The 25,461-nt window shown below is 43.3% G+C and overlaps 1 protein-coding gene across 3 annotated transcripts in view; it reads left to right on the forward strand.

Moving 5' to 3' along the window:
* The window catches only part of SBF2 (SET binding factor 2), a 599,778-nt gene that overhangs the window by 486,492 nt on the left and 87,825 nt on the right, over positions 1-25,461 (forward strand). For all 3 annotated transcript variants that reach the window (XM_039537930.1, XM_039537931.1, XM_039537932.1), the window contains exons 18-25: positions 434-604; positions 8,137-8,399; positions 13,806-13,978; positions 14,269-14,342; positions 14,700-14,895; positions 19,209-19,336; positions 21,704-21,879; positions 24,181-24,326. In XM_039537930.1, coding sequence (XP_039393864.1) covers positions 434-604; positions 8,137-8,399; positions 13,806-13,978; positions 14,269-14,342; positions 14,700-14,895; positions 19,209-19,336; positions 21,704-21,879; positions 24,181-24,326 — 1,327 coding nt within the window. The remainder of the gene's footprint in view (positions 1-433; positions 605-8,136; positions 8,400-13,805; positions 13,979-14,268; positions 14,343-14,699; positions 14,896-19,208; positions 19,337-21,703; positions 21,880-24,180; positions 24,327-25,461) is intronic.

Below are 25,461 nucleotides of genomic sequence, written 5' to 3' on the forward strand. Positions count from 1 at the left end.
TGTATGGCTTTAGAATATCAGTAATAAAAAGTGAAAGATTACATACTGTTTGGCAACTAAGCTATATTTTGTATTAAAAAATATTCTTTAAAGCTACCATCATCACAGGATTTTCACTCATGAGTCTTGCCTCCAGTGCAACCCAAGCAGGCCCTGTCTTGTACTGGCAGATCGAGACTCTAGAGTGAGAATCATCCTTTGAGATGATATCTTCAAAGAAGCACAATTACATGTAAATAATTTTTCTTTTTCCCGTGTTACTATAGATCTGAAGGGATACATTGCAATGGATCTTATCTGACTACAACTTTTAAAGTAAACAAAACTCTGATAGATAAAGTGTACTGAACCTGCATATTCCACTGTTGTAAAAATATATCAATATACACATTGATGGTTATTTTAGCTGATATTCTTGTTTCTGTGCTTTCAGAAACTGGCACCTGGAGTTAGTCAGTTTGCTTACACCTGTGTACAAGACCACTCTATATGGACTAACCAACAGTTTTGGGAAACCACATTTTATAGTGATGTGCAAAATCAAGTTCGTTCCCTCTATCTTACAGCTAGGGAAGACAATCATACAATACGTTTGAAGCAAAAGGTAAGAGAATATATAAAATAAATGAAGTGCAAAAAAACAATGTTACTGCAGTATAGTGGTTGACATTTTACATGCAACAAAAGTCATGAAAATGTAAGTTTATTGCTCTCTCCACTTCTACAAATCTAGTGTTTTCTTGTTACTATTGCCACATTAAATAGATACGTTATTAACTTTGTTCCATAATCTACATCTGAAATTTATCGAAGTTATGGGGAAAAAGTGGTGAAATATAACTTGTGGACATACTTTACAGTATATTGCCCTTGATTTATGTGCAGATTAATAACAAATAATCAAACTTTAATATTTTTTTTTTACTCCCTGATACCCAAAGGTCTCCATCACAGGGAGTTATGCCCGGGTATGAAGGAAAGTTCTGAATTTCAACTTTAACATTCCACTAACATATATTTTCCTTTAATTTCCTAAGCAAAAAAAGGTCCTTTTTAGTGAATTTATAGTATGCAAACTTTATATTGCATTCCAGAGACATTTTGCTAAGCAGGAAAACAGGTTTTAGCCTTGTCAATTGATCAGCACTGAGCTCCCTTAGCTTCAGATCATTTGTATCTCCCAAACAACATAATTCACTGTTCCAGCTGGGGGAAAGTGGGTGGAAGAATGGGTGAATGATGTGCTCATTCAGAAAATACTAAAATAAGAATGTTCCACCAAGCTGTGTATCAGCATGCCAGGTATGATCTACTGGGCCATCCCTATCCTATTCTGTTATGTGAACTTCCCAGAACCACCATTCCTAATCATGTGATTTGAGAGATAAGTACTACCAGGGACATATGATGAGAAGAGAGAGAGCTGCAGCGTGTAGCTCCACATTACCATATGGGCTTGGGAAGAATGAGATGCAGAGAAGGCACCCTCAGTCATGTGGTTTGTCAGGAGGGTGGGAAAAGTTGCTGAATGAGGAAGTCCCTTGTCCACTTGCAGTGTGTGGGAAGCTGCAGTGGGAAGGAAGGTACTGTAGGGGAGGAGGCACATGCAGACACCCATATTCACATTCTCAAATAATGCATAATTGTACTGAAAATTACTTGGAAAATTTTTTCCACATAGAATACATCCCTGCTATTTTAATTCTTTATCCTCAGCTAAATGAGGATACGTGATATCAGCTACCAGATGTCTTTATTTGAATTTCCTCAGGCTATCATATAATTAGCCTACGTGCCATCTACCGAGTTTACAGAGAGCAAATGCTTGAATTGGAATCCAGCGTGTGAAAACATGAACATTTAAGCTATGCTATAAATTCTTCTTCGAGTGCTTGTTCACGTCCTTTCCAACCAGGTGTGTGTGCACCGCATGCATGCCAGCCAGAAGATTTTTCCCTTAGCAGCATCTGTAAGGTTGGCCTGGGCACCCCCTGGAGTCACGCCTTCATGATTCCCAATATAGCGCCCTGCCAACACCTACCCACTCAGTTCCTTCTTACCACCGCTGATGGCTAGCTGGAACATCGCTTGCTCTTGTGGCAAGCGCTTTGGCAGTGTCTTCTGTAGTTTTCGTATACATATGGTGTAAATAGTTCTTTAGTTGGTTAGTAGTTAGATACAGTTTTAATAGTTTAGCTTTGTTTGGGAGGCTTCCCCCCCAACAACGTTTTTCTCAGCTCTGGGGTATGCCCAAACCTCCAGGGTTTAAACATTGTGAGGAGTGGCAAGTTTATGTCCAAGAGTGACCCTCACTCTTCCTGTCTGTGGTGCCTTGGAGAGAGCCACCAGAGAGAAAGCTCCAGGATCTGTAAGAGTTTCCAACCCAGAATCCTAAAAGACCGGGAGCAGAAACTTAAAATCCTGCTAATGGAGGCGGCGCTGCGACCACACTCCGACCCCGCTTACTCTAAACCTGCGCTGAGTACCTCTTCGTCGGTACGCAGTACTCCGGTGCCGATGGTGCGTGAACTGGTGCCACCTAAGGACCCCAGTCCCCCTTGGCACTGTCTCGGCTTGGGGCATAAGAAGCCATCCTCAGTGCGGCACCGATCTCAATCCCCAGTGCCGCTAAAGAAGAATAGGCTAGGGTCCAGTCGAGTTCGAACCCCAGATTGCCAAGGCAACCACCTCCAGCTCCTATCGACACTGGAGGTGTTTGAGGCGGCCATGGACCTGATGCACCTCTCAGTGCCTACCTGCCCAGAGAGGAGGGACAAGTCGCCAGTGACTGTGCAGCCCTACTTCCAATTTAGGGGCAAACCAGCGCTGATACTGCACCGATCTCCATCTCTGGCACACCTCTCCCTGGCACGGCCCGTACACATAGGGGAGCCACACCAATCCCTGGCCTCTCAGCACTGTTTGCTGGCAGCCCAGGGCACAGCTCCTCTGTGGTCTTCCTACTCAGAGACCTTTGAGTCGGAGGCGGATTCCTATCGCTCCAGCAGGTCCAGGAGTAGGAGATCCAGATCCCGCGGGAGCCACCAGCCCTACCTGGCACCGTGGCTGCAGCAGTGGCAGCCATCATCCCAATGGCCCTTTTGGACACCCTGGGCATACCACCAGAGCCAGGATCAGGTCCAAGGTCCCGGTTGGCATCGGTGTCTCTTGTTCCACCTCAAGCAATGCCGGCACCACCAGCAGTGGCACTGCCGACCGAAGTACCGGCCCCGCTGTTACAAACAACAGCTCCGATGGCTTCAGCTCTGACTCCACCGTGGCTGCAGCAGTGGCAGCCATCATCCCAATGGCCCTTTTGGACACCCTGGGCATACCACCAGAGCCAGGGTCAGGTCCAAGGTCCCGGTTGGCATCGGTGTCTTTTGTTCCACCTCAAGCAATGCCGGCACCACCAGCAGTGGCACTGCCGACCGAAGTACCGGCCCCGCTGTTACAAACAACAGCTCCGATGGCTTCAGCTCTGACTCCACCAGTGTCAACGAGGTCAGCACCACTGGATTTAGCAGCTCCTGCACCAACCATGGCACCGAGACTCCCCCCTCCAGTGGCCCCGGCACTGCATCCCATCGAATACCACATGCCAAGTGACCCAAAGGGTGCTGAAGGCAGTGAGCAAGGTACGCTGCCAGTTATCTCCTCATCATCCTTGCCAGATAAATCAGTCATGGGGGCATCAGCGGCATCAGCTCTGGAGGATAATCGGGTTCTCCAGCAGCTCCTGCGCTGGGCTGCCCAAAGCTGAGCATACAGGCAGAGGAGGTGGTGATGGAGGAGTCGAACCCACTCGTGGATATCCTCGCACCCTCGGGTCCAACGCAGGTAGCCCTGCCACTGATAAAGACAGTAGTCAATACCACTAAATCCCTGTGACAGACCCCTGCTTCTCTGGCCCCTACGGCCAAGAGAAACAAAGGCCACTATTTTGTACCATCTATGGGGTATGAACACTTATATACCCACCCACTCCCTGACTTGGTGGTGGTTGATGCAGCCAATCAGCGGGAACTTTATGGCTTCCAAGGTCCCACCCCAAAAAATAGGGAGGCAAAGAAACTCGACCTGTTTGGCAGGAAGGTCTATTCAACGGGGGGGCCTACAGCTCTGCATCGCAAACCAGCAGGCCATCATAAGCACAATATGCGCACAATACCTGCACTGCAATGGCCAAGTTTGTGGAGCTCCTGCCACAAGACTCTTGCGCGGAGTTCTCTGCACTAGTGGAGGAAGGAAAGATGATCATCCAGGCTTCCCTACAGGTGGCTTTTGGACGTGGCGGATGCAGCCTCACGCACACTGGCCACGGGGGTGGTAATGAGGCGGGTCTCCTGGTTACAGGTCTCTGGACATGAGGGCCAACAAATGATCCAGGATCTCCCCTTCGAGGGCTCAACCCTGTTTTCTGATAAAATGGACAAGAGACTTCATAGTCTGAAGGACTTGAAGGCCAGCCTATTATCTCTGGGGCTTCACACACCAGCTACTCAGCATAGGCATTTCAGACCTCAGCCTACCCCTAGGTTCTATCAGATTCAGAACCACCAGGACGCTCCTCGTAAGAGGAATAAGAGCAGTAGGAGGAGGCAGCACTCCTCCTCGGGGCAGAGCCTCTGGTCAGCCCAAGCCTTCGGCCGGCCCCAGACCCACCCTCCCTTTGAAGGTATGGTCAAGGACAGCTCACCAGTTCAGAATCTGGATCTATCCCCTCTTACCTTTTCATCCCATCTATCCCCATGCTTGGTCCCGTATACCTCAGACTGTTGGGTGCTCCATCCAATTCTGTGCCTTCTCACCCCTCTACCCTTCTTCCCCATCCCTCTTCAGGGACTCCTCTCACAAGCAACTTCTAATTCAGGAAGTGAACTCCCTCCTCTCGGTAAGGACAGTGGAAGAGGTTTCTCAGGGGCAAGGGTTTCTACTCCCAGTATTTTCTAATACTGAAAGCCAAGGGTGGCCTCAGACCCATCCTGGACCTGCAGCAGCTCAACAAGTTCGTAAAGAAACTCAAGTGCCTCCTGGTCTCGCTGACTTCCATTATCCCCTCATTGGATCCAGGAGACTGATACGGCACCCTTGACTTAAAGACGCTTATTTCCACATAGCAACAATTCTTCCTCACAGACGTTACCTCAGATTTGTGGTAAACAACAGCCACTATCAGTTTACCATCCTCCCTCTTGGCTTGTGAGCAGCACCTCGCATTTTCACCAAATGCATGGCAGTTGTTGTAGTGTTCCTCCGCAAGCACCGGATTCAGGTTTTCCTGAATAAACTGGCTGATCAAAGACCACTCCAAATTCCAAGTGGAGGACCAGGTCAGCTTCATAAGAAGGACCTTCCTCGAACTAGGTCTCCTTCTCAACTACGCCAAATCTACTCTGTCCCTGGTGCAGAGGAGTTTATAGGTGCAGTGCTGGACTCGACCCAAGCCAGGGTCCTGGAAACGAGGTTTCAGTCTCTAGGGGACATCATATGGGGCCCTCAGACAGTTCCCTACAACTACAGCAAGGAACTGCCTGAAACTGTTGGGGCACATGACTGTGTGCACCTACGTAATACAGCATTCCAGACTCAGACTTTGCCCACTTCAGTCATGGCCAGCATCGATTTATCAACCGGCCCGGGACTCTATGGACAGCATTGTAACACTGCCCAATCCTGTACTGGACTCCCTCCTTTGGTGGCTCGACCCACAGGTGGTTTGTGTGGGAGTACCGTTCACCAGCTCCCAGCCATCCCTTTCATTAGTGACAGATGCCTCGGGTCTGGGCTGGGGGAACATTTGGGAGACCTCAGAACTCAGGGCCTCTGGTCTCAGGCAGACCTCACTCAGCATATCAACGTCAGAGAGCTGAGAGTGGTGCGTCTGGCATGCCAGGTTTTCAGAATATCAGTCCTCATGGACAACACCACAGTGATGTTTTTTATCAACAAATAGGGGGGTGCATGCGCTTCTCCCCTGTGCCAGGAAGCCCTCATGCTGTAGGACTTGTGTAGAGCATTCGATACACCTGCAGGCTTCATACCTTCCTGGGGTGCAGAACGAGCTGGCGAACAGCCTCAGCTGAACTTTTCACGGCCATGAGTGGTCCCTCTCGCCAGACGTAGTGAGCTCAATTTTCCATCTCTGGGGCTTTCCCCAGATAGACCTGTTTGCCACGCGCAGCAACAGGAAGTGTCAACAATTTTTCTCCTTCATGAATCACAGGCCAGGTTCCATCGTGGATTCTTTCCTCCTTCTGTGTGGGGACCGTCTGCTCTATGCTTTCCCAACAATACCGCTGGTCTGCAAGGTGCTCCTCAAGGTCCACAGGGACTGGGACCAGGTCATATTGATAGCTCCGGCATGGCCATGCCAGCACTGGTTCATATCACTCCTAGAAATGTCTGTGGTGACCCCACTCACCTTGCCGTTGGTCCCGGACCTGATCACGCAGGATCACGGCTGCCTCCGGCACCCAAACCTAGAGTCGCTCCACCTCACAGCTTGGATGTTCCATGCCTAAATGCTCTGGAACTGTCCTGTTCTGATCAAGTCAGACAAGTTCTCCTTGGCAGTAGGAAGCTCTCTACAAAGGCAACGTATCTTGCCAAGTGGAAGAGGTTCTCTCTCTAGTCGGAGCAGCAGCAGCATCAGTCACCAACGCTCGCCCCAGTCTCTTTCATACTGGACTACCTCTTCCATCTTAAACAACAGGCTCTGTCCTCGTTGTCAATAAGGGTCCACTTGGCCACCATCTCCATCTTCCATCTGGGCACAGATGGCTTCTTGGTCTTCACGAGCTGCATGGTTACCCATTTCCTCACAGGCCTCGACGAGGTCTACCCGCAAACTCATCAGCCTGCCCCAGCCTAGGACCTTAACCTGGTCCTCGACAGACTTATGGGCCCCCAATTTGAGCCAGTGGTGACATGCTCCTCGCTTTCTCTCTCTTATAAGGTGGCATTCCTGGTGGCAATATTCTCAACTAGGAGAGTGTCGGAGCACAGGGCACTTACATCCGAGCCCCCTTACACAGTATTTCATAAGGGCAAGGCTCAGCTCAGACCACACCCGGCTTTTCTCCCTAAAGTTGTCTCCCAGTTTCACATTAACCAGGACATCTTCCTCCCAGTGTTTTATCCTAATCCACATTCCTGTGACAGGGAGTGAAGGCTTCACTCATTGGATGTCCACAGAGTGCTGGCCTTCTATATAGAGAGAACTAAGCCATTCCAAAAGTCCATCTGGTTATTCATAGTGGTGGCGGAGAGGATGAAGGGCCCCCCGTCTCATCCCAGTGCATCTCGTCGTGCATCACGTCTTGCATTCGGGAGTGTTATGGCCTGGCGAAAGTCCCAACTCCACCGATCACTGCTCACTCCACCAGGGCTCAGGCCTCCTCAGCTGCATTCCTGGCACAGGTCCCCACCCAGAAGATCTGCAGAGCGGCGACGTGGTCCTCTATACACATTTATGAAGCACTATGCTATCACACAGCAGGCCAGAGACGATGCGGCCTTTGGACGAGCCGTGATCCAATCAGTGGATGATTCTAACCCCACCTCCTGAACTTTGGCTTGTGAGTCACCTGGTTGGAATGGACATGAACAACACATCTCGAAGAACAACAGTTACAAGAAGGTGAGTAACCATTTTTTATTTATATCTTACACAAGCCTCACCTGAACGCCATAGGACTTTAGACAAAATCATCTGTCAGGCAATTAGTTGCCTCTTATTTCTCCATCCAATTCAAGCTTGATCTCTGCCTGAGTTAAGACTCTGCAAGCTGAAAGGAAAATCTATATAATAGACTGTTAAACCCAACTCAGCAAAAAATGAATACACAAAGATGGTATGGGCTAGAAAACACTAGAACTGAATTAAACTATTAAATTGAACTTGGCTATACTATGCTATTTGCATTATTTCAGTACAATACCTTAATTCACTTAATGATGCAATCCTTAAGTCCTATTACAAGTAGATATAAGTGTTAGATTTTTTAATTTTTTTTTTACATTTTATATAATGAAATGAAGAGTTCAACACTTTGGAATTAATGTTAATATCTCTTTTCTTAATGTTAGTAATATAACTCTATCATCTATTGTTTGTGGTAATATTTATTCTAGGAGAAAAATTCTGTAGGTCTGGACCAGGAAAAAACAGCCATGGACCTGGCTGCTGAGCAGTTGCGTTTATGGCCAACACTCAATAAAGAAACTCAGCAGGAGCTGATACAGAATGAGGAAAGTACAGTTTTCAGTCAGGCAATTCATTTTGCTAACCTCATGGTCTACCTGCTAGTGCCACTGGACACAAGTAAAAACAAACTATTGAGAACATCAGCTACAGGAGACTGGGAGAGTGGAAGCAACAGCATTGTCACAAATAGGTACGTAAATGAAAAGACATGGTTTGGTAGTAAGCAATTGTGGAATGTAACTCGGTCCTTTTAATAAAAATACTGTATTATAAAAATTAAACACAGGAGTACTTTACAGTAATGGAGTTCACGTCCTATGGTAACAACCTCTGTAACAATGTAAAAGTAAGTACCTTTGGAATTGTAATTCACCTCAGATTGGAGATTTTAGGTAGCAGTGCCATTCAGCCCAGGCATGCACCCATGCAGCCGCATGCTCTGCACCATGTATATATGCAGCTGTGCAAGTGAACCACCTTCAGTTCCTTCTCAGCCACCTCGGCCTGTGATGGCACCTCAACAGTGTCCAAGTTGAGCTTACCTTTCTCTTATCTACTAGTTAGTTAACATTAGTCCTTAGTGTTATCTTGTAATAGTTAGTTGTAATTATTTTTTTTTAAATATTATAGAGTGGGGGGGAAGTGGTGGAGGGGGGAGAGAGAGAGAGAGTTAATTATAATTATAAGTGTAAAGATCGTTGTCCTTTTAGCTTTTTTTGCCTCTCAGGGGAACTTAAATACTGGAGGGCATGCCCAGTTCTCCTGGTTGGAAATGCTGTCTTTCATGCTGGAAGGTGATCCTGGTGAGTGATAGGCATTCCCAGCGTGTCCGTTGCCTTGGGGAGTCAATTATAATTAAGAGCAAGAAAGAACAGGAACCTCAGTTATGTTTCCTCATGATGGAGAGAGCTCTCTAGCCAGCTTCTGACCCCAACCAAGGGAACCCACCCTGTACAATGAACTTCAAGCAAGTCAGCTGCCTCAGCCTCCTCAGTGCATTCTCTTGAGCATCGAATAAGTTGTCTCTGGAATCCTCTCAAAAGGACTATAGGAAGCAGTCTTCATGCCCTCTGGGTAGAGAATCTACCTCAAAGAGATTGTCTCCGGTTCAGACAACCATTTTAACACCTATCGGTCTCCAGCTTGGTACCCACGTGGCTGCAGGTTCTTCAGGTACTATGAGCACCAGCATGGCCAAGGACTCTAAGGATTCTAGTTCCGGAAGACCAGTACTGTCTGTTGATTGGAGCAGCAGGGAGAAGATGATCAGCTCTTCTGGTACTGACAGAGTCTACCAGGCCCTCAGTACCTAGCATTTTGGCACTGCAGAAAACCAGACAACACCTACTGGTCAGTCATCATACTGCATAAGACCTTCAGTACCATTAACTCCCTCTGCCACAGTTACTTCTGCCTAGGCTGCCTTTTTGGCACCAACCAATGTTTCAGTACTGCAAGAGTTTTGATTCCTGGGGGACCTGGCAGTAACACAAACATCTGAATCTCTTTTGTTCGGCACCCACTCATTCTCGACATTGAGGACCTCTTGCTCTCCGGACATTTGCCTGGTACCGATGGAGTCTACACCTATCTCTAAGGGTGTCTCTCCCTAACGAAGTGACAATGAGGAAGATGACGAGGACTTTTCATCAGTCTCCCAGATTTCTGTCCTTGGCTCTCCTTTCCATTATAAGGGGACTTTCTTTCCTGAGACCTCCAGGGAATCAGAACATCTTCTTGAAAGACATCTCATACTCCATCCCATTGGTATGGACACCTTTGGGCACCTCCCACCCATGCCATATGCACCATCTCATTGGCTATACTGGGACCCTTGAGCAGCTTAACTACAATTCCACAGGGCCCCTAGTGTTTCTCGCTGGGAGAAGGGCAGATAATCCCGACCAACCTGTCTCTAGGGTGTCCGATCCACAGGAAGAGACGGGATGGGGGGGTAATAGGAGCCTATATAAGAAAAAGACCCACAAATCAGGACTGTCCCTATAAAATCAGGACATCTGGTCACCCTACTTGCCTCCCAAGTACCTTACAGATGCCAGCATAAGAAACAAGAGTTCCAAAAGAAGAGACCACCTATTTCTCAGGCATTGACCTGACAGCCCACAATTTTGTCACATCAATTTTGATAGGGTGGTCAAGGTGTTCAGTTACTATCCCCACTCATACCTACTTCAGCAATCTGTATGTCTCTCTCACTTTGGTGACCATTTCTCTCACTTCCACTGAGCTTGGGAACAGATCCCTATGGACATGGGGGCTTTGGAGATCATTTCAACAGAATACTCCATTCACTTTACTTCCCTCCAGCCATCCCACCCCGCTTCCCCATCCCTCTTCAGGGACCCCTCTCACAAGCACCTCTGATGACAGGAAATAGACTTCCTCCTGAATTTGGGTGCTATAGAACCAGTTCCTATGCAACACAGAGGGATGGGGTTTTATTTCAGGTACTTCCTGGTTCCAAAGAAGAATTGTGGCTGGAAACCCTTTGTGGATCTAAGATTACTCAACAGATTTGCAAAGATTCAGAATTCAAGATGGTAATTCTTGCAGCAATAATTCCATCACTGGACAAAGGGGATTGGTTCTCGGCCCTTGACCTACTTACTTTCATACAGCGATTCACCCCTTCCGCAGAAGTTTCCTACACTTTGCTGTCCGTCAAGAGTATTTTTAATACAAGGCTTTCCCATTTGGTCGCTCCTCTGCACCCAAAGTGTTCTAAAAATTTCTCTCAGTGATGGCTCTTCATGTTCACAGACAAGGAATTCTGATTTTCCCATACCTTGATGAATTGGCTGCTCGAGGGACTCTCCTACAATGAAGTCTCACTGGCCACTCAGAGGGCCATAGACCTATTTCTCAGACTGGGACTACAATTAAACACCCAAAAGTCCACCTTAACCCCAGTACAAAGTTTGGAGTTCATAGACGCTTACCTCAATGTGGTAGTGGCCAAAGCATACCTCACTTCGCACAGGTTCAAAGCCCTAGCCAATTTGGTCACTACAGTCTAGATCAGCCCCCTGACATGATCTAGAGCTGTGGTCCCCAACCTTTTTGGCACCAGGGACCGGTTTGGTAGAAGAAAAAATTTCCGCAGACCTGTGGGATGGTTTTGGGACGATTCAAGTGCATTACATTTATTTTTGTACTTTTATTTCTATTATTATTGTAATATATAATGAAATAATTATACAACTGACCATAATGCAGAATTAGTGGGAGCCCTGAGCTTGTTTTCCTGCAACTAGACGGTCCCATCTGGGGGTGATGGGAGACAGTGACACCCGAAGTGTGTTGCTTATGTCTAGTCTACTCCGTAATCTCGTTTTGGTTGCTGTCACTGCAGAAAACCCTGCTTCACAAAGATAGGATGTTGAAAATGTTTATCAGGGGACAGGTAGGGGGTGGGGTCCTGGGGGAAAGCTGGGGGGGTCTCAGGAGGGGGCAGTTGAGGACAAGGAGAAGGGAGGCTTAGATAGGGGCTGGGGTCCCAAGGGGCAGTTGGAGCAGGGGTCTTGGGACGGAGCAATTGGGGGACAAGGAGCAGCGGCATTTAGATAGGGGGTGGGATCCTGGGGGGCAGTTAGGGGCAGGAGTCCCAGGAGAAGGGTATCAGGGGACAAGGACCAGCGGTGTTAGATAGGGGGTGGGGGTCCTCGGGGGCAGTTGGGGCAGAGGTCTGGGGAGGGGGCAAACAGCGGCAGTGGGCCGGGATTCAGACGGCTCTGGGCTACCCACAGCCGTGGGGAGTTCTGAGCCCTTTAAATCCCAGCCGCAGCTGGGAATCTCTGCGGGCAACCCAGAGCCCTCTGACTCCCGGCTGCAGCTGAGATTTAAAGGTCTCTGGGCTCCCCGCCGCTGCAGGCAGCCCAGAGCCCATTGAATCCCGGCCATGGCTGGGATTTAAAGAGCTCTGGGCTGTCCGCCGCTGCGGGCAACCCAGAGCCCATTGAATCCCGGCCGCGGCTGGGATTTAAAGGGCTCTGGGCTCCCCGCCGCTGCCGGCAGCCCAGAGCCCTCTGACTCCCGGCAGCGGCTGAGATTCAAAGGGCTCCCCGCGGCTGCGGGCAGCCCAGAACTTTTTGCTTCCTGGCCACCGCCAGGATTCAAAGGGCTCTGGGCTGCCCGCAAGAGCTCCGTGTGCGCTCGGTTCGCGGCCCGGTTCCTAACAGGCCAGGGACCGGGGGTTGGGGACCCCTGATCTAGAGATTGTCTCCATGGGACATGTGGCAGCTGATACCTTTGTGATAAGGCATATGTGCTGCCTTGAGGGGTGGTTCAGAACTGTTTATTCACCAAGCAAATGGAGTTTGAACAAAATACTCCCAATGCCCTCAGTCGAGAAAAAAATCCTTTAACTGGTGGAAGGACCCTTAAAATTTTTCGCATGGGTCCCCTTTTCTCAATCATCTCCAGTGTCAATAATAACAATGGGCACATCCCTTTTGGGATGGGAAGCCCATCTAAACACTCACTGCTCAAGGCAAGTGGTCACCTCTTGAGTTCATGCTACACATCAACTTACTGGAACTCTGAACAGTCAAAAATGCCTGTCTCCATTTTCTTCCACTGATCAGGGAAAATATGTGAAGATCATGACAGACAACATGTCGTGCATGTTTTATATCAACCATCAAGGGGGGAGCAAGATCATCTTCTCTCTGCTCTGGAGCAGTGAGGCTTTGGAATTGGTGCATTCTAGATCTAAAGCATCTCAGCAGCTTACTTTCCTGGCATGCAAAACATCACAGCAGATACCCTCAGTAGGCATGCCTCACAGGATCACAAATGGGAGATAGAGCCCATTACAATCCACTGCATATTTTGATGTTGGAGCATCACACAGAAGACCTGTTCACCATAGCCAAGAAAGAGCAAGAAACACTCGAGAAGCAGTGCCCCTAAGGGTGCTCCACTACTTGCCCTTATCTCCTCTGCTTCCGAGTTCTTTTTAATGGAATTTGGCAGTACAGAAGAAACTGAGGGCAGTTCACCTGCACAGCTCTGTATGGCTACGGTGCAGAGCATGGGACTGTATGGGCTGCATGTGTGGGCTGAACAGGCACTCCTAACTAAAATCTCCAATCTGAGGCTCATGAGACCCATGCACACCTAGGGTGGAGCACACGCGGAGATGCACATCTTGAAGAGCCACAGTTACTGCACAGGGTCAGTATCCTTCTCTTTGTTGAGCATGGATTATAGACTGTGAATGATGCTAAGTATAATGAAGAGGAAACATGGGACCAGACTTAAAGGATTTTCCTTTTTAAGGAACTGTTCCTTTCTATACTAGACTTGTTAGGAAAGTTTTCTACCTTATTTATTCACCAGCGTAGCTCCAGCAGTGGGAGTGCTATTGTAGACATGGCACCAGCATACACTGGTATTTATATTGTTAGTATCTGAAACTGTGATTGAAGTGTAGAGGCAAAGTGGACTATATATTTAGCTACACTGAATACAGCATGCTCATTAGACAAAAATTATATGGTAGATATTCTCTGTGTATTATAGTTAGCTAACTGGATTTTTTTACGCTAGCAGTTTTTTTCCTTTTCTTCTGTAGTATTGCCGGCAGTGTTGCAGAGAGCTATGACACCGAAAGTGGGTTTGAAGACTCTGAGAACAATGATATTGCAAATGCAGTTGTGCGCTTCATCACCAGGTTTATAGACAAAGTATGTACAGAGAGTGGAGTTACACAGGATCACATCAAGAGCCTTCATTGCATGATACCAGGTAAGAACTGGTTAAAAAAGAATGTGAATTTGCAAAATTGTCACTTCTTTCTCTGGGAACTGATATTTTCCAGTAGAAGTGTATTTTTGGTTTGTTGTTTTCAGTATAATTTATGGGTTTGTTTCCTAGACTGTAATCATTGATGAATTCCAAATAGCCATTGATGACATCTACGCTGTTTTTCCTTGACAGTTTAACTCTAGGATTTCAAAACAGTGGAGTTATATTTAGTTTGTTTTACTCTTTCTTATATTGTCTGAGGTTTAATTTATGCTGTCACTGATTCCCAGGGATTGTAGCAATGCACATTGAGACTCTGGAGGCCGTCCATCGAGAGAGTAGAAGACTACCACCAATACAGAAGGTAAGTATTATAAAAGGTGTTTGATGTGGCTTCAGCCTTCCTTTTTCTAATATTATGAAGAGACTGAACAGTATAATCAAGAAATTTTCCACCAGTGTTAAATAAATTGTTTGGCTTTGGTCTCATGACATATGAACTTGTGAAAGCAGCAGAGCCAAATCTCTGAACATAAAGTGTTTGCATGCCAACTACTTATTAAGACCCATTTCACTGAGTTGAGTCCAAACTCAGCCTCTCGCAGAGTCAGTCTCATAACAGTTTTGAATTTAAATTTTTCATGTCAAATACCAGTTTGGTAGATTCCAGTGTTATACTGTACATTACACTTACATTTAAAATTCTTATATTTGGCCTCAGCCTAAGATTCTGCGACCAGCTTTGCTGCCAGGAGAAGAGTTTGTGTGTGAAGGTCTCCGTGTGCTGCTGGATCCTGACGGGAGAGAGGAAGCAACAGGAGGATTGCTTGGAGGTCCCCACATTCTCCCAGCAGAAGGAGCCTTGTTCCTTACCACATACAGAATTATATTTAAAGGCACTCCTCATGATCAATTAGGTACGGTCCAATAATTTATGGTCTGGCAGGTATATGAGACCTTGAACTGGCCCTGCAGTTTATTTAAGCAAGACCATCAAAACAGATCTACCCAACAAAAAACTGCTAAGAATTCAATTAAGTATTAATTTAATTCATGTTGATCATCTGTACAGAAATAGACCATGTGCCTAGATTCTTGACTTCATCACTAAATATAATTATATTTATTTTTGATGTTACATTTTAATTTATCTGCAATTCAAATATCCACCTGATTTTTTAGGTATTGAATTTAGCATTGTTCCCATGTTACAGTAGGCCTTTGGGGTCCTATTTACTTAAAATACAATAAAAAGATACTTTGAGCTTTCTGTTCATACTTAACATAAGAACAGCCATACTGGGTCAGACCAAAGGTCCCTCTAGCCAGTATCCTTTCTTCCGATAGTGGCCATTGCCAGATGCCTCAGAGGGAATGAACAGAACAGATAATCATCAAGTGATCCATCCCCTGTCGCACGTTCCCAGCTTCTGGCAAACAGAGGCTAGGGACACCATCCCTGCCCATCCTGGCAAATAGCCATTGATGGACGTATCCTCCATGAATTTATCTAGTTCTTTTTGGAACCCTGTTATAGTCTTGGCCTTCACAACATCCTCTGGTACGGAGTTCCACAGGTTGACTGTGCGCTGTGTGAAAAAATACCTCCTTTTAGTTGTTTTAAATCTGCTGCCTATTAATTTCATACGGTGGCCCCTAGTTCTTGTGTTATGAGAAGGAATAAATAACACTTCCTTATTTACTTTCTCCACACCAGTCATGATTTTATAGACCTCTATCATATCCCCCCTTAGTCATCTCTTTTCCAAGCTGAAAAGTCCCAGTCTTATTAAGCTTTCCTCATACAGCAGCCATTCCATACCCCTAATCATGTTTGTTGCCCTTTTCTGAATCTTCCAATATCAATATATCTGTTTTGAGACTGGGTGACCACATTTGCACGCAGTATTCAAGATATGGACGTACCATGGATTTATATGGAGGCAATATGATAACTTCTGTCTTATTATCTATCTCTTTCCTATGATGCCCAACGTTCTGTTCACTTTTTTGACTGCCGCTGCACATTGAGTGGATGTTTTCACAGAACTATCCACAGTGATTCCAAGATCTCTTTCTTGAGTGGTAACAGCTCATTTAGACCCCATCATTTTATATGTATTGTTGGGATTATGTTTTCCAATGTGCATTACTTTGCATTTATCAACATTGAATTTTATCTGCCATTTTGTTGCCCAGTCACCCAGTTTTGAGAGCTCCTTTTGTAGCTCTACGCACTCTGCCTGGGACTTAACTATCTTGAGTAGTTTTGTATCATCTGCAAATTCTGCCACCTCACTGTTTACTCCTTTTTCCAGATCATTTATGAATCTGTTAAATACTACTGGGCCCAGTTCAGACCCCTGGGGGACACACCTCTCCATTCTGAACACTGACCATTTATTCCTACACTTTGTTTCCTATCTTTTAACCAGTTATCAATCCTTGAGAGAATCTTCCCTCTTATCCCATGGCTGCTTACTTTGCTTAAGAGCCTTTAGGGAGGGCCCTTGTCAAAGGCTTTCTGAAAATCTAAATATACTATATCCACTGGATCCCCCTTGTCCACGTGCTTGTTGACCCCCTCAAAGAATTTTAGTAGATTGGTGAGGCATGATTTCCTTTTACAAAAAGCATGTTGACTATTCCTCAACAAATTATGTTAATCTGTGTGTCTGACAATTTTGTTCTTTACTATAGGGAGGAGGGGATTGCTCAGTGGTTTGAGCGTTGGCCTGCTAAACCCAGGGTTGTGAGTTCAATCCTTGAGAGGGCAATTTGGGGATTGGTCTTGCTTTGAACAGGGGGCTGGACTAGATGATCTCCTGAGATCCCTTCCAACCCTAATAATCTGTGATTCTATAATTTCAACCAGTTTGCCTGGTACTGAAGTCAGGCTTACCAGCCTGTAATTGCCATGGTCACCTCTGGAGCCCTTTTTAAAAATTAGCATCACATTAGCTATGCTCCAGTCATTTGGTACAGAAGCTGATTTAAAAGATAGGTTACAGACTACAGTTAGTAATCCTGCAATTTCACACCATCTGGTCCTGGTACTTATTACTGTTTAGTTTATCTGTTTGTTCTAAAACCTCCTCTAATGACTCCTCAATCTGGGACAGTTCCTCAGATTTGTCACCTTAAAAGAATGGCTCAGGTTTGGGAATTTCCCCTCACATCCTCAGCCATGAAGACTGATGCAAAGAATTCATTTATTTTTTCCACAATGGCCTTATTGTCCTTTAGCATCTCAATCATGCAGTGGCCCCCCACTGGTTGTTTAGCAGGCTAAAAAAAAATGGCTATTACTTTTTGAGTCTTTGGCTAGCTGTACTTCAAATTCTTTTTTGGGCTTCCAAATTTTATTTTTACACTTCATTTGCCAGAGTTATGCTCCTTTCTATTTTGCTTACTAGGATTTAACTTCCACTTTTTAAAGGATGCCTTTTTGCTTCTCACTGCTTCTTTTACTTTGTTGTTTAGATACGGTGGCTCTTTTTTGGTTCTCTTACTGTGTTTTTTAATTTGGGGTGTACATTTAAGTTGTCTCCATTATGGTGTCTTTAAAAAGTTTCCATGCAACTTGCAGGGATATTATTTTTGTGTAGTTCCCCTTTCTGAAATTAAATGCTACAATGTTGGGCCTTTGTGGTGTTTTCCCCACCACAGGAGTGTTACAGTTTTATTATATTATGGTCACTATTACGAAGCGGTCCAGCTATATTCACCTCTTGGACCTGATCCTGTGCTCCGCTTAGGACTAAATCAAGAATTACCTCTCCTCTTGTGGGTTCCATGACTAGCTGCTCCAAGAAGCAGACAGAAGCAGTCATTTACGGTGTCACGTGCACAAGGTGAAACAGTTCAGTAGTGTTATCACAAGAGTGAGGGAATGTTGTATAGTGGTTAAAGCTGAAGATTGGCAGTCAGGACACTTGGGTATATTCCTGGCACTCCCACAGACTTGCTGTTTGATTTGGACAAGTCATTTAGTTTCTCTGTGCCTCACTGTCCTCATCTGTAAAATGCTATTTTATGGAGGATTTGTGAGGGTACGTCTTCACTACACGCCATATTGGCGGGTAGCAATCGATTTCTCTGAGTTCGATATATCGCGTCTCATCTAGACGCGATATATCGAACTCCGAACGCGCTCCCGTCGACTCCGGAACTCCACCACCATGAACGGCGGTGGCGGAGTCGACGGGGGAACCGCGGACGTCGATCTCACGCCGTGAGGACGGGTAAGTAATTCGAACTAAGGTACTTCGACTTCAGCTACGCTATTCGTGTAGCTGAAGTTGTGTACCTTAGATCGAACCCCCCCAGTGTAGACCAGGCCTGAAACCTACAGAAGTGCACTCTGTACTAGAGACGTACAAAAATATCATTAATGGCTAAAGATTAAAATCTCATTTAGTGGATTCATATGTCAAGTGATGAGCCATGTCAGGATGGGGGCTTGTAGTTGAGGACTTTAACAGTGGAGGGGAGATAAATTCTTGAACTCAAAGGCCTGCAAACGTTCAAACTTTTTTTAAAATAGCACAGACTAATAAAAGTGCAGTAATCAAAAACTAAGGAGTGACTCTGAATGGTAGAAATTGAAAAAGCAATTATCTTGGACGTATTGAAAACCCTGTGTAATGGAGTTTACGTTTTCCCCCTCAACAGTCATTACTGGATTAAATATTGTGTTTAATTATGTCATGGGAAGTATAGTAGTTCTAAAGATCAGACTTTCTTGTTTTTAAATCTCTGTTTTAGTTACTTTATTAAACAAATTCATTTATCAACCAAAAATGTAAATACATAAAGTTCATAGTTTTTATATAAGGAAACTAATGCATATCAATTATATATAAACTTCAGAATGTAATATGACAGATTACTACTACAACCAAATAGTTTTTTCTGTCATTTCCACCATTTAGAAAGAGAGAGAATGAAAAAATATTTTTCCAATCATCCTAATTAATGTCAAATAGGAAAAACGAATGTTAGTTAACTGAATGTTGGGTTGTATGTCATATTTTGGGAATTTATCGCCTGCTTTAGAGCCTTTTGCCTAAAGTGAATTCTGGATTGTTATGGCCTTCTGGCCAAGATCATGTGCCTTATTTTCCATTTCTTTGCACCCATTCATTAACACCTGTTCAAAGTAAAATATAACTAAATCAGATATGATTCCATGACCTTACGTGTCTGTAAATGATTCTATGGTACTTAGCTGGAGAACAGACAGTGATCCGGAGCTTTCCCATTGCATCTGTTATGAAGGAGAAGAAGATTACTATACAGAACCAGCTGCAACAGAATATGCAGGAAGGACTGCAGATCACCTCAGCATCATTTCAGGTAGGATGGAGTGCTTTATTCTTTATGCTTTGTAAAACACCTGAAATTATGATCTCATCAAAATATCCTGCCGCAGCTAACACCCTAGCCCCTGGGAGCAGCTGAGTGTCCTCAGTTCTTGGTGAAGTCAGTGGTATTGGAAGGGTCTCAGCATCTCACAGGAACCCGGAAGTGGTTTCCTACACATACACTCAATGTCTACTGTAGCATAAATGGTTTTCATTGCCTGTTTGTCTCACTCCTCCTCTCACCCTTCCATTGGCCCCTGTGGAGGACAGTCTTTAGGTCCAAAGTCTCTGCTGAAGAGCAGATTGAGTCTGGAGAGGTCAAAAGGCATATACATCAAAACTCCTCCATCCTGGTGGAGTTTATCTGGAGAAAATAAGAACACCCAGTGTTTCTGGGTGGTTCCATGGCAGGAGGAAGTCCATGGTAGCACAGTTGAATGGAGCCTGGTATCACCAGGGTCAAGAGCTAATCCAGAAGCACAGGACCTCTCCATAGGTGGCACTGACCTTTGGTGGAGCCCCATGATCTGTACAGATTCCTGAGGATTTACCACTTTAGGGACAGGCCTCATAGGCTATTCCTCAGAGGCATGTAGAACAGGACAGTTTGTAGGGATGGGAATCGTCTGGAGATTTTTTTCCCCAGAGTCGGGAGCCCCCTACAGTGAATTTAGTCTATGAGGTAATCTAGCCTATGATGAGGCCCTAAATGAAGGGAAGAGGAATGCAAGGTAGAAATCTTCAAGAATTGTAATCGATAGAATTAAAATTATGTAGTGTGTGGCTTCAGAACATGAAATGTTTAGCTAGATCTGGTTACTGCTACAAAAGTTCATTACTTTATTCAGGACAAAAAAAATCACAATTTGATAAAATGGAGAGTCTTTCATTTAGGAGTATGTCATCAATTTCTTCTTATTGGTGTTTTGAACAGACACTGTGTAACATAATATTCCTCTCATATACATTAACCTATACAAATGAATGGATTTAATTAACAATTTAAGGAGTCACTCTTATATGCCTTTCAAGTAAAACAGTAACTGTGAGGCCTTTTGTTTTCCAAAGCTCTTTTTGGAGACTAACAGTAACAATAAAATTTCTAACACCCTTCAATAGTATGCTAAATGCAGACACAACTCAAAGTTTCTGGTTCTGGATTCTGGTCAAATATAATCTCTGCTTTTGTTTAATATAGTTTCGTTTTAGGTTATGAAAACAAAACCAACCAGCAAACAGTTTACTTTCTGTTCCTTTTCTAACAGCCAGAGTTCAATATGATATGAAATAGACCCCCTCTCTGCTTTGTGTATTAATTATGACTATCGAGGGAGAATGGCAACAGCTATATTATTTTAATGTATTTAAAATGTCATATCAGGGTGACCTCTGAATATTCAAGACCTCATTTCAAGGAGGTCCTAGAACAACAGAATTATTAGCCATTTGGAGAGAAAATACTAAAGTAAGTGAAATGAAAACGATGGATCAAATATGCCTTGTGTACGGCAAACAAAAGACATATAAAAAGTAACTTAATCTTGTGACTTTTAAAATAACAAATACCTCAGAAATGTTTATTTTGTTTACCCCCACCATTGAAGTTCCTTTTGTCCCTTTTACAGACCCTCATTTTCCCTCTCCTTTATTACTCATCCTCAAGATATAAGAGTTGCCCATCATCCCTCTGCCTAAGAATTGTGGGACAGGGCTCCCTTTAAACTGTATAAAAGCCGTATTTTGACTGGAAAGAGAGATCAGTGTGGATAGTGCAAAGCACTTCCTTTTCCAAGGGTCAGATTTGGTTATCATGCTTTTCTACTAGCACAGTTTTCTAGGCTTTGCAAGGTAAGGAATGAATTGAAATGAATGAAATATGGAAGGATAGTTGTGGTAATTTTTGAATGCTAGAATTTTATAGTATAGTGAAAGACTCTTTAAATTAGAGTATCAATCTTTTACCAGTGTCGTCCTGTCTAGCCTCAAGGACCTGGCCCACCAGAGCTCTTCCAGCCCTTGCCATCCCATGTAGCAAGAAAATATGGGTAGTGTTTTAACTAGTGTAGAAATGTTAGTGCAAAAGCTGCTACTTAGATTTGCTCAGATGTTTTGTCTTAATTTTATGGGAATTCCAGACACCACAGAGTGGAAGTATTTTGGCATTAGAATATAAAATTTAAAAAAAAAGTAAAAATGGATAAAATGAATTGCCATAATCAGTAACACATACATATTTCTGTTTATTTATTAATATATTATTTTACTTCCTTTGTGGGATCGTTTTCATTTTCTTTGATCTCAAAAGTTGCCGTATTAAGTTATTTCCAGTCTCTAATGTGTTATGTCTTTTTATTTGCAGTTAATTAAAGTAGCGTTTGATGAGGAAGTGAGTCCTGAAGTGGTAGAAATATTTAGGAAACAGCTAATGAAGTTCCGTTATCCCCAGTCCATCTTTAGCACCTTTGCTTTTGCAGCTGGGCAAACTGCACCGCAGATAATCTTGCCAAAGCAAAAAGAAAAGAACACTTCCTTTCGGTAAGGTATAATCTGTTTTCTTTAATATGAATTTATTATTGATATTCTTGTTTACTGTTAGTCCAGTGCCTTGAATTCTGTGTCATTTTTTATGGCTTTCCAAAATTGCAAGTTCATTTAAGTAGTCCTCAATAAAGCTGAATTATCTAGTTTCTGTCAATCATGTTACATAGGTATGCCAAACAAAAGCTACCTAGTGTAAAAATATGTATGAATTTGGTAGTAAAAGTGTATAATTAACCTGTTGAAATACTTGCCTTAGGAAATTATGGACGTAATTACTGTAATAAGATTCAAAGCATACAGTCGGGCATTTATATGAATAACATCTGCAGTTATATTAATTCTATGGCAACATATAAAGAGGCTCCTCATACTTCCGAGTATGGATTGGTTACCAATATAGGTAAAAAGAAATTTACACTCGTGGGATGGTATTGTGCAGTTGTTCTAGTGATCTGTAATGTAGAGTTTGGGTTTTTTAGTCTTCCTTCGAAGCAGGTCCATTCGAAGCATTCAAAAGTTCTGAGAGAGCTGGCTGAGGAGCAAACTGAATAATTAATTTTGATTTTCAGTAAGTCTTGGAATACTGATGTATTTCCAGAAGACTGGAAGAAAGCTAATGTTGTTCCAATATTTTTAAAAGTTAGAAAGGATGACCTGGGTAATTGTAGGCCCAGGCAAGATAATGGAGCAGCTGATACAGGGCTCAATTAATAAAGAATTGAAGAAGGGTAATATAATTAATGCCTTGGTTTTATGGAAAATAGATCTTGTCAAACTAATTTGAGATTACAAGTTTGGCCGATAAAGGTAATCGTGTTAATACTTAGACTTCTGTAAGGCATTTGACTTGGCACCACACAACATTTTGGTTGAAAAATTAGAATGATATAAAATTGACATGGCACACACTAAATGGATTAAAAACTGACTAACTGATAGGTCTCAAAGTGTAACTGCAAATGGGAAATTGTGATTGAGTATGTGTTTCAAGTGGCATCCCACATAGATCAGTTTTTGACCCTACTCTATTGAAATTTTTAATCAATGACGTGGAAAAAAAACTAAAATTATCACTGGTGAAAATTACAGGCAACACAAAAATAGAGCAATCTGGATCACTTGGCAAGCTGGGTGCAAGCAAATAATATATATTTACTACAGCTATATATAACATACACATGTAAGAACAAAGAATGTAGGCCGTATTTACAGGATGGTGGACTCTATCCTGGGAAGCAATGACTCTGGGGAAAAAAAAATTCAGAACTGCTGGAATATTGCATCCGGTTCTGGTGTCCACAGTTCAAGAAGGGTGTTGATAAATTGAAGAGGGTTCAAAGAAAAGCCACGTGAATGATTAAAGCATTAGAAAACATGCTTTATAGTGATAGATTTAAGGAGCTGAATTTATTTAGCTTAACAATGAGAAGATAAAAGGCTGACTTGATCAGAGTTTATAAGTGGCTACATGGGGAACAGATATTCAGTAATGGGCTCTTCAGTATAGCAAAGAAGATAAAACATGGTCCAATGGCAGGAAGCTGAAGCTCAACAAATCAGACTGGAAATAAGGTGTAAGGTTTTAACAATGTGGGTAATTAATCACTGGAACAATTTACTAAGGATCCTGGTGGATTCTTCACCACTGACAATATTTAATTTAGATTGTTTTTTTTTCTAAAAGATATGATTTAGGAATTATTTTGAGGAGATTCTCTGGCCTGTGTTAAACAGGCAGTCAGATTAGATTATCACAATGGTCCCTTCTGGACTTGGAATCTATGAATATGTTATACTCCATTATTAGGCACCTTACTAGACTAGGTGGATTATTAGTCTGTTACAGAGTGGCAATTCATGTGTTCTTCTATTGATTAGTGTCTTGTTGGCTCAATGGATTAGAATCCCAACATAATTCTGGAATACAGAGATTTTTAGGGGGGGCTTCTTTTTTCATGTCTTCTGTCTGTTAACCAGGAAGATTTATTTGTTATATTTCCAACAAAATTACTATTGGACACAGTTGGCATAGTGTAGCCCCAGCACATTCTCCTAAATCCTAGGACTAGGAATTTAAAATTTTAGGACTCCATTTTCTGAGGTCCTGACCTCACTTTTCTTTCTTGAAATTAAATGAAAAATTGTTAAGCATCCTTTGTGTGAATGAGAAGATACATCCTAAAAGTGTATTTGGTATACCGACACAGATACTGAATATTAGTGAGAGTTAAATATAACTGTTGTATTTTACCTACATTTTGAGATCAGGCATTGTTATTTATTTCTGAATTCTAGCACCTTCTCAAAAACAATTGTGAAAGGAGCCAAACGTGCAGGGAAGATGACAATTGGTCGTCAATATTTATTAAAGAAGAAGACAGGCACAATAGTGGAAGAAAGAGGGAATCGTCCAGGCTGGAATGAAGATGATGACATCTCTGGTAAAATATATTCATATTATCAGATGATCTTATGCATCCATTCAAATACAGTGACCTGTCAAGAGATTCTCAAACAGTAGTTAATTGGGGAAAGGGTCTATTTCAGACATTAGACTGAAAGGTTTCAAATGTCATCACTTGGGAAAGACTTTGACCTTCTATTACTTTCCCAGGTTTGTAGGAAATAAGGGGGAGCACAAACTTTTAACTTAGTTTATTTGCAGAGGAAATTTTAAAATTTCAGATCCTTTTTTTAATCACCAAATTGTGCTCAGTAGAACTTTGCTTACCACCCTGTATTGCACTCTGGAGTAGACAAGAATAACGTTGGCTAACAGCATTAAGGCAAACTCAGCAGCATTCATGTACAGTATTGTTAAACAGTTTGTCATGAGCTATTAATCTAGATTGGTTGAGTCTCATTCTAGAAAGGCAAGTGTAAAGAAGAAGCAAATAGCATAGGTTCTATCAACAGATGTGAACGTATAAAATGAGGGGATTTCTTCAATTAACAAAAAGTATTACATGTGAAAATATCACACTTCCAGACATCAATGGAAAGTATTGGTGCTGAAGGCAGAAAGTGTTCATTTTGTTTTGTTTTTTTCTAAATACCTCCGTTTCTAAAATGTGCTGCTCTCATTACAGAGAGCGGATGGGTGAGGTAATGTCTTTTGTTGGACCAACTTCTGTTGGTGAAGGAAACAAGTTCGAAAACGTGTCTCTTTCACCAATGGAAATTGGTCCTATAAAAGATATTATCTGACCCACCTTATATTTCTAGTATCCTGGGACCAACATGGCTACAACAACACTGCATACAACTGCTGTCACTACATCCATTTTTTCCTAATCTGGATCAATGTTACTATAAAACATACCACTAGAGGGAACCAGATTCTCCTATACCTAAATAGGTATTGTTTTGTCACACCATTCTTCACTTTTTTTATTACTATTTCAGATAATGAAGTGTATCAAAAATTAATTATTTCTTCAAAACATTACACAAGCCAAATGTTTCCTATTTATCACAGCACTGGTGTTGGATATATATATGAAAGATTACAAGTAGGAAAAGGAGACTATTCTTTTCCCCCCTTAGTTTTGTTTTATTTTTTAAATACTTTTTTTC

This window comes from Mauremys reevesii, linkage group 4 (assembly GCF_016161935.1).
Source record: "Mauremys reevesii isolate NIE-2019 linkage group 4, ASM1616193v1, whole genome shotgun sequence".
NCBI classification, from domain to species: domain Eukaryota; kingdom Metazoa; phylum Chordata; order Testudines; family Geoemydidae; genus Mauremys; species Mauremys reevesii.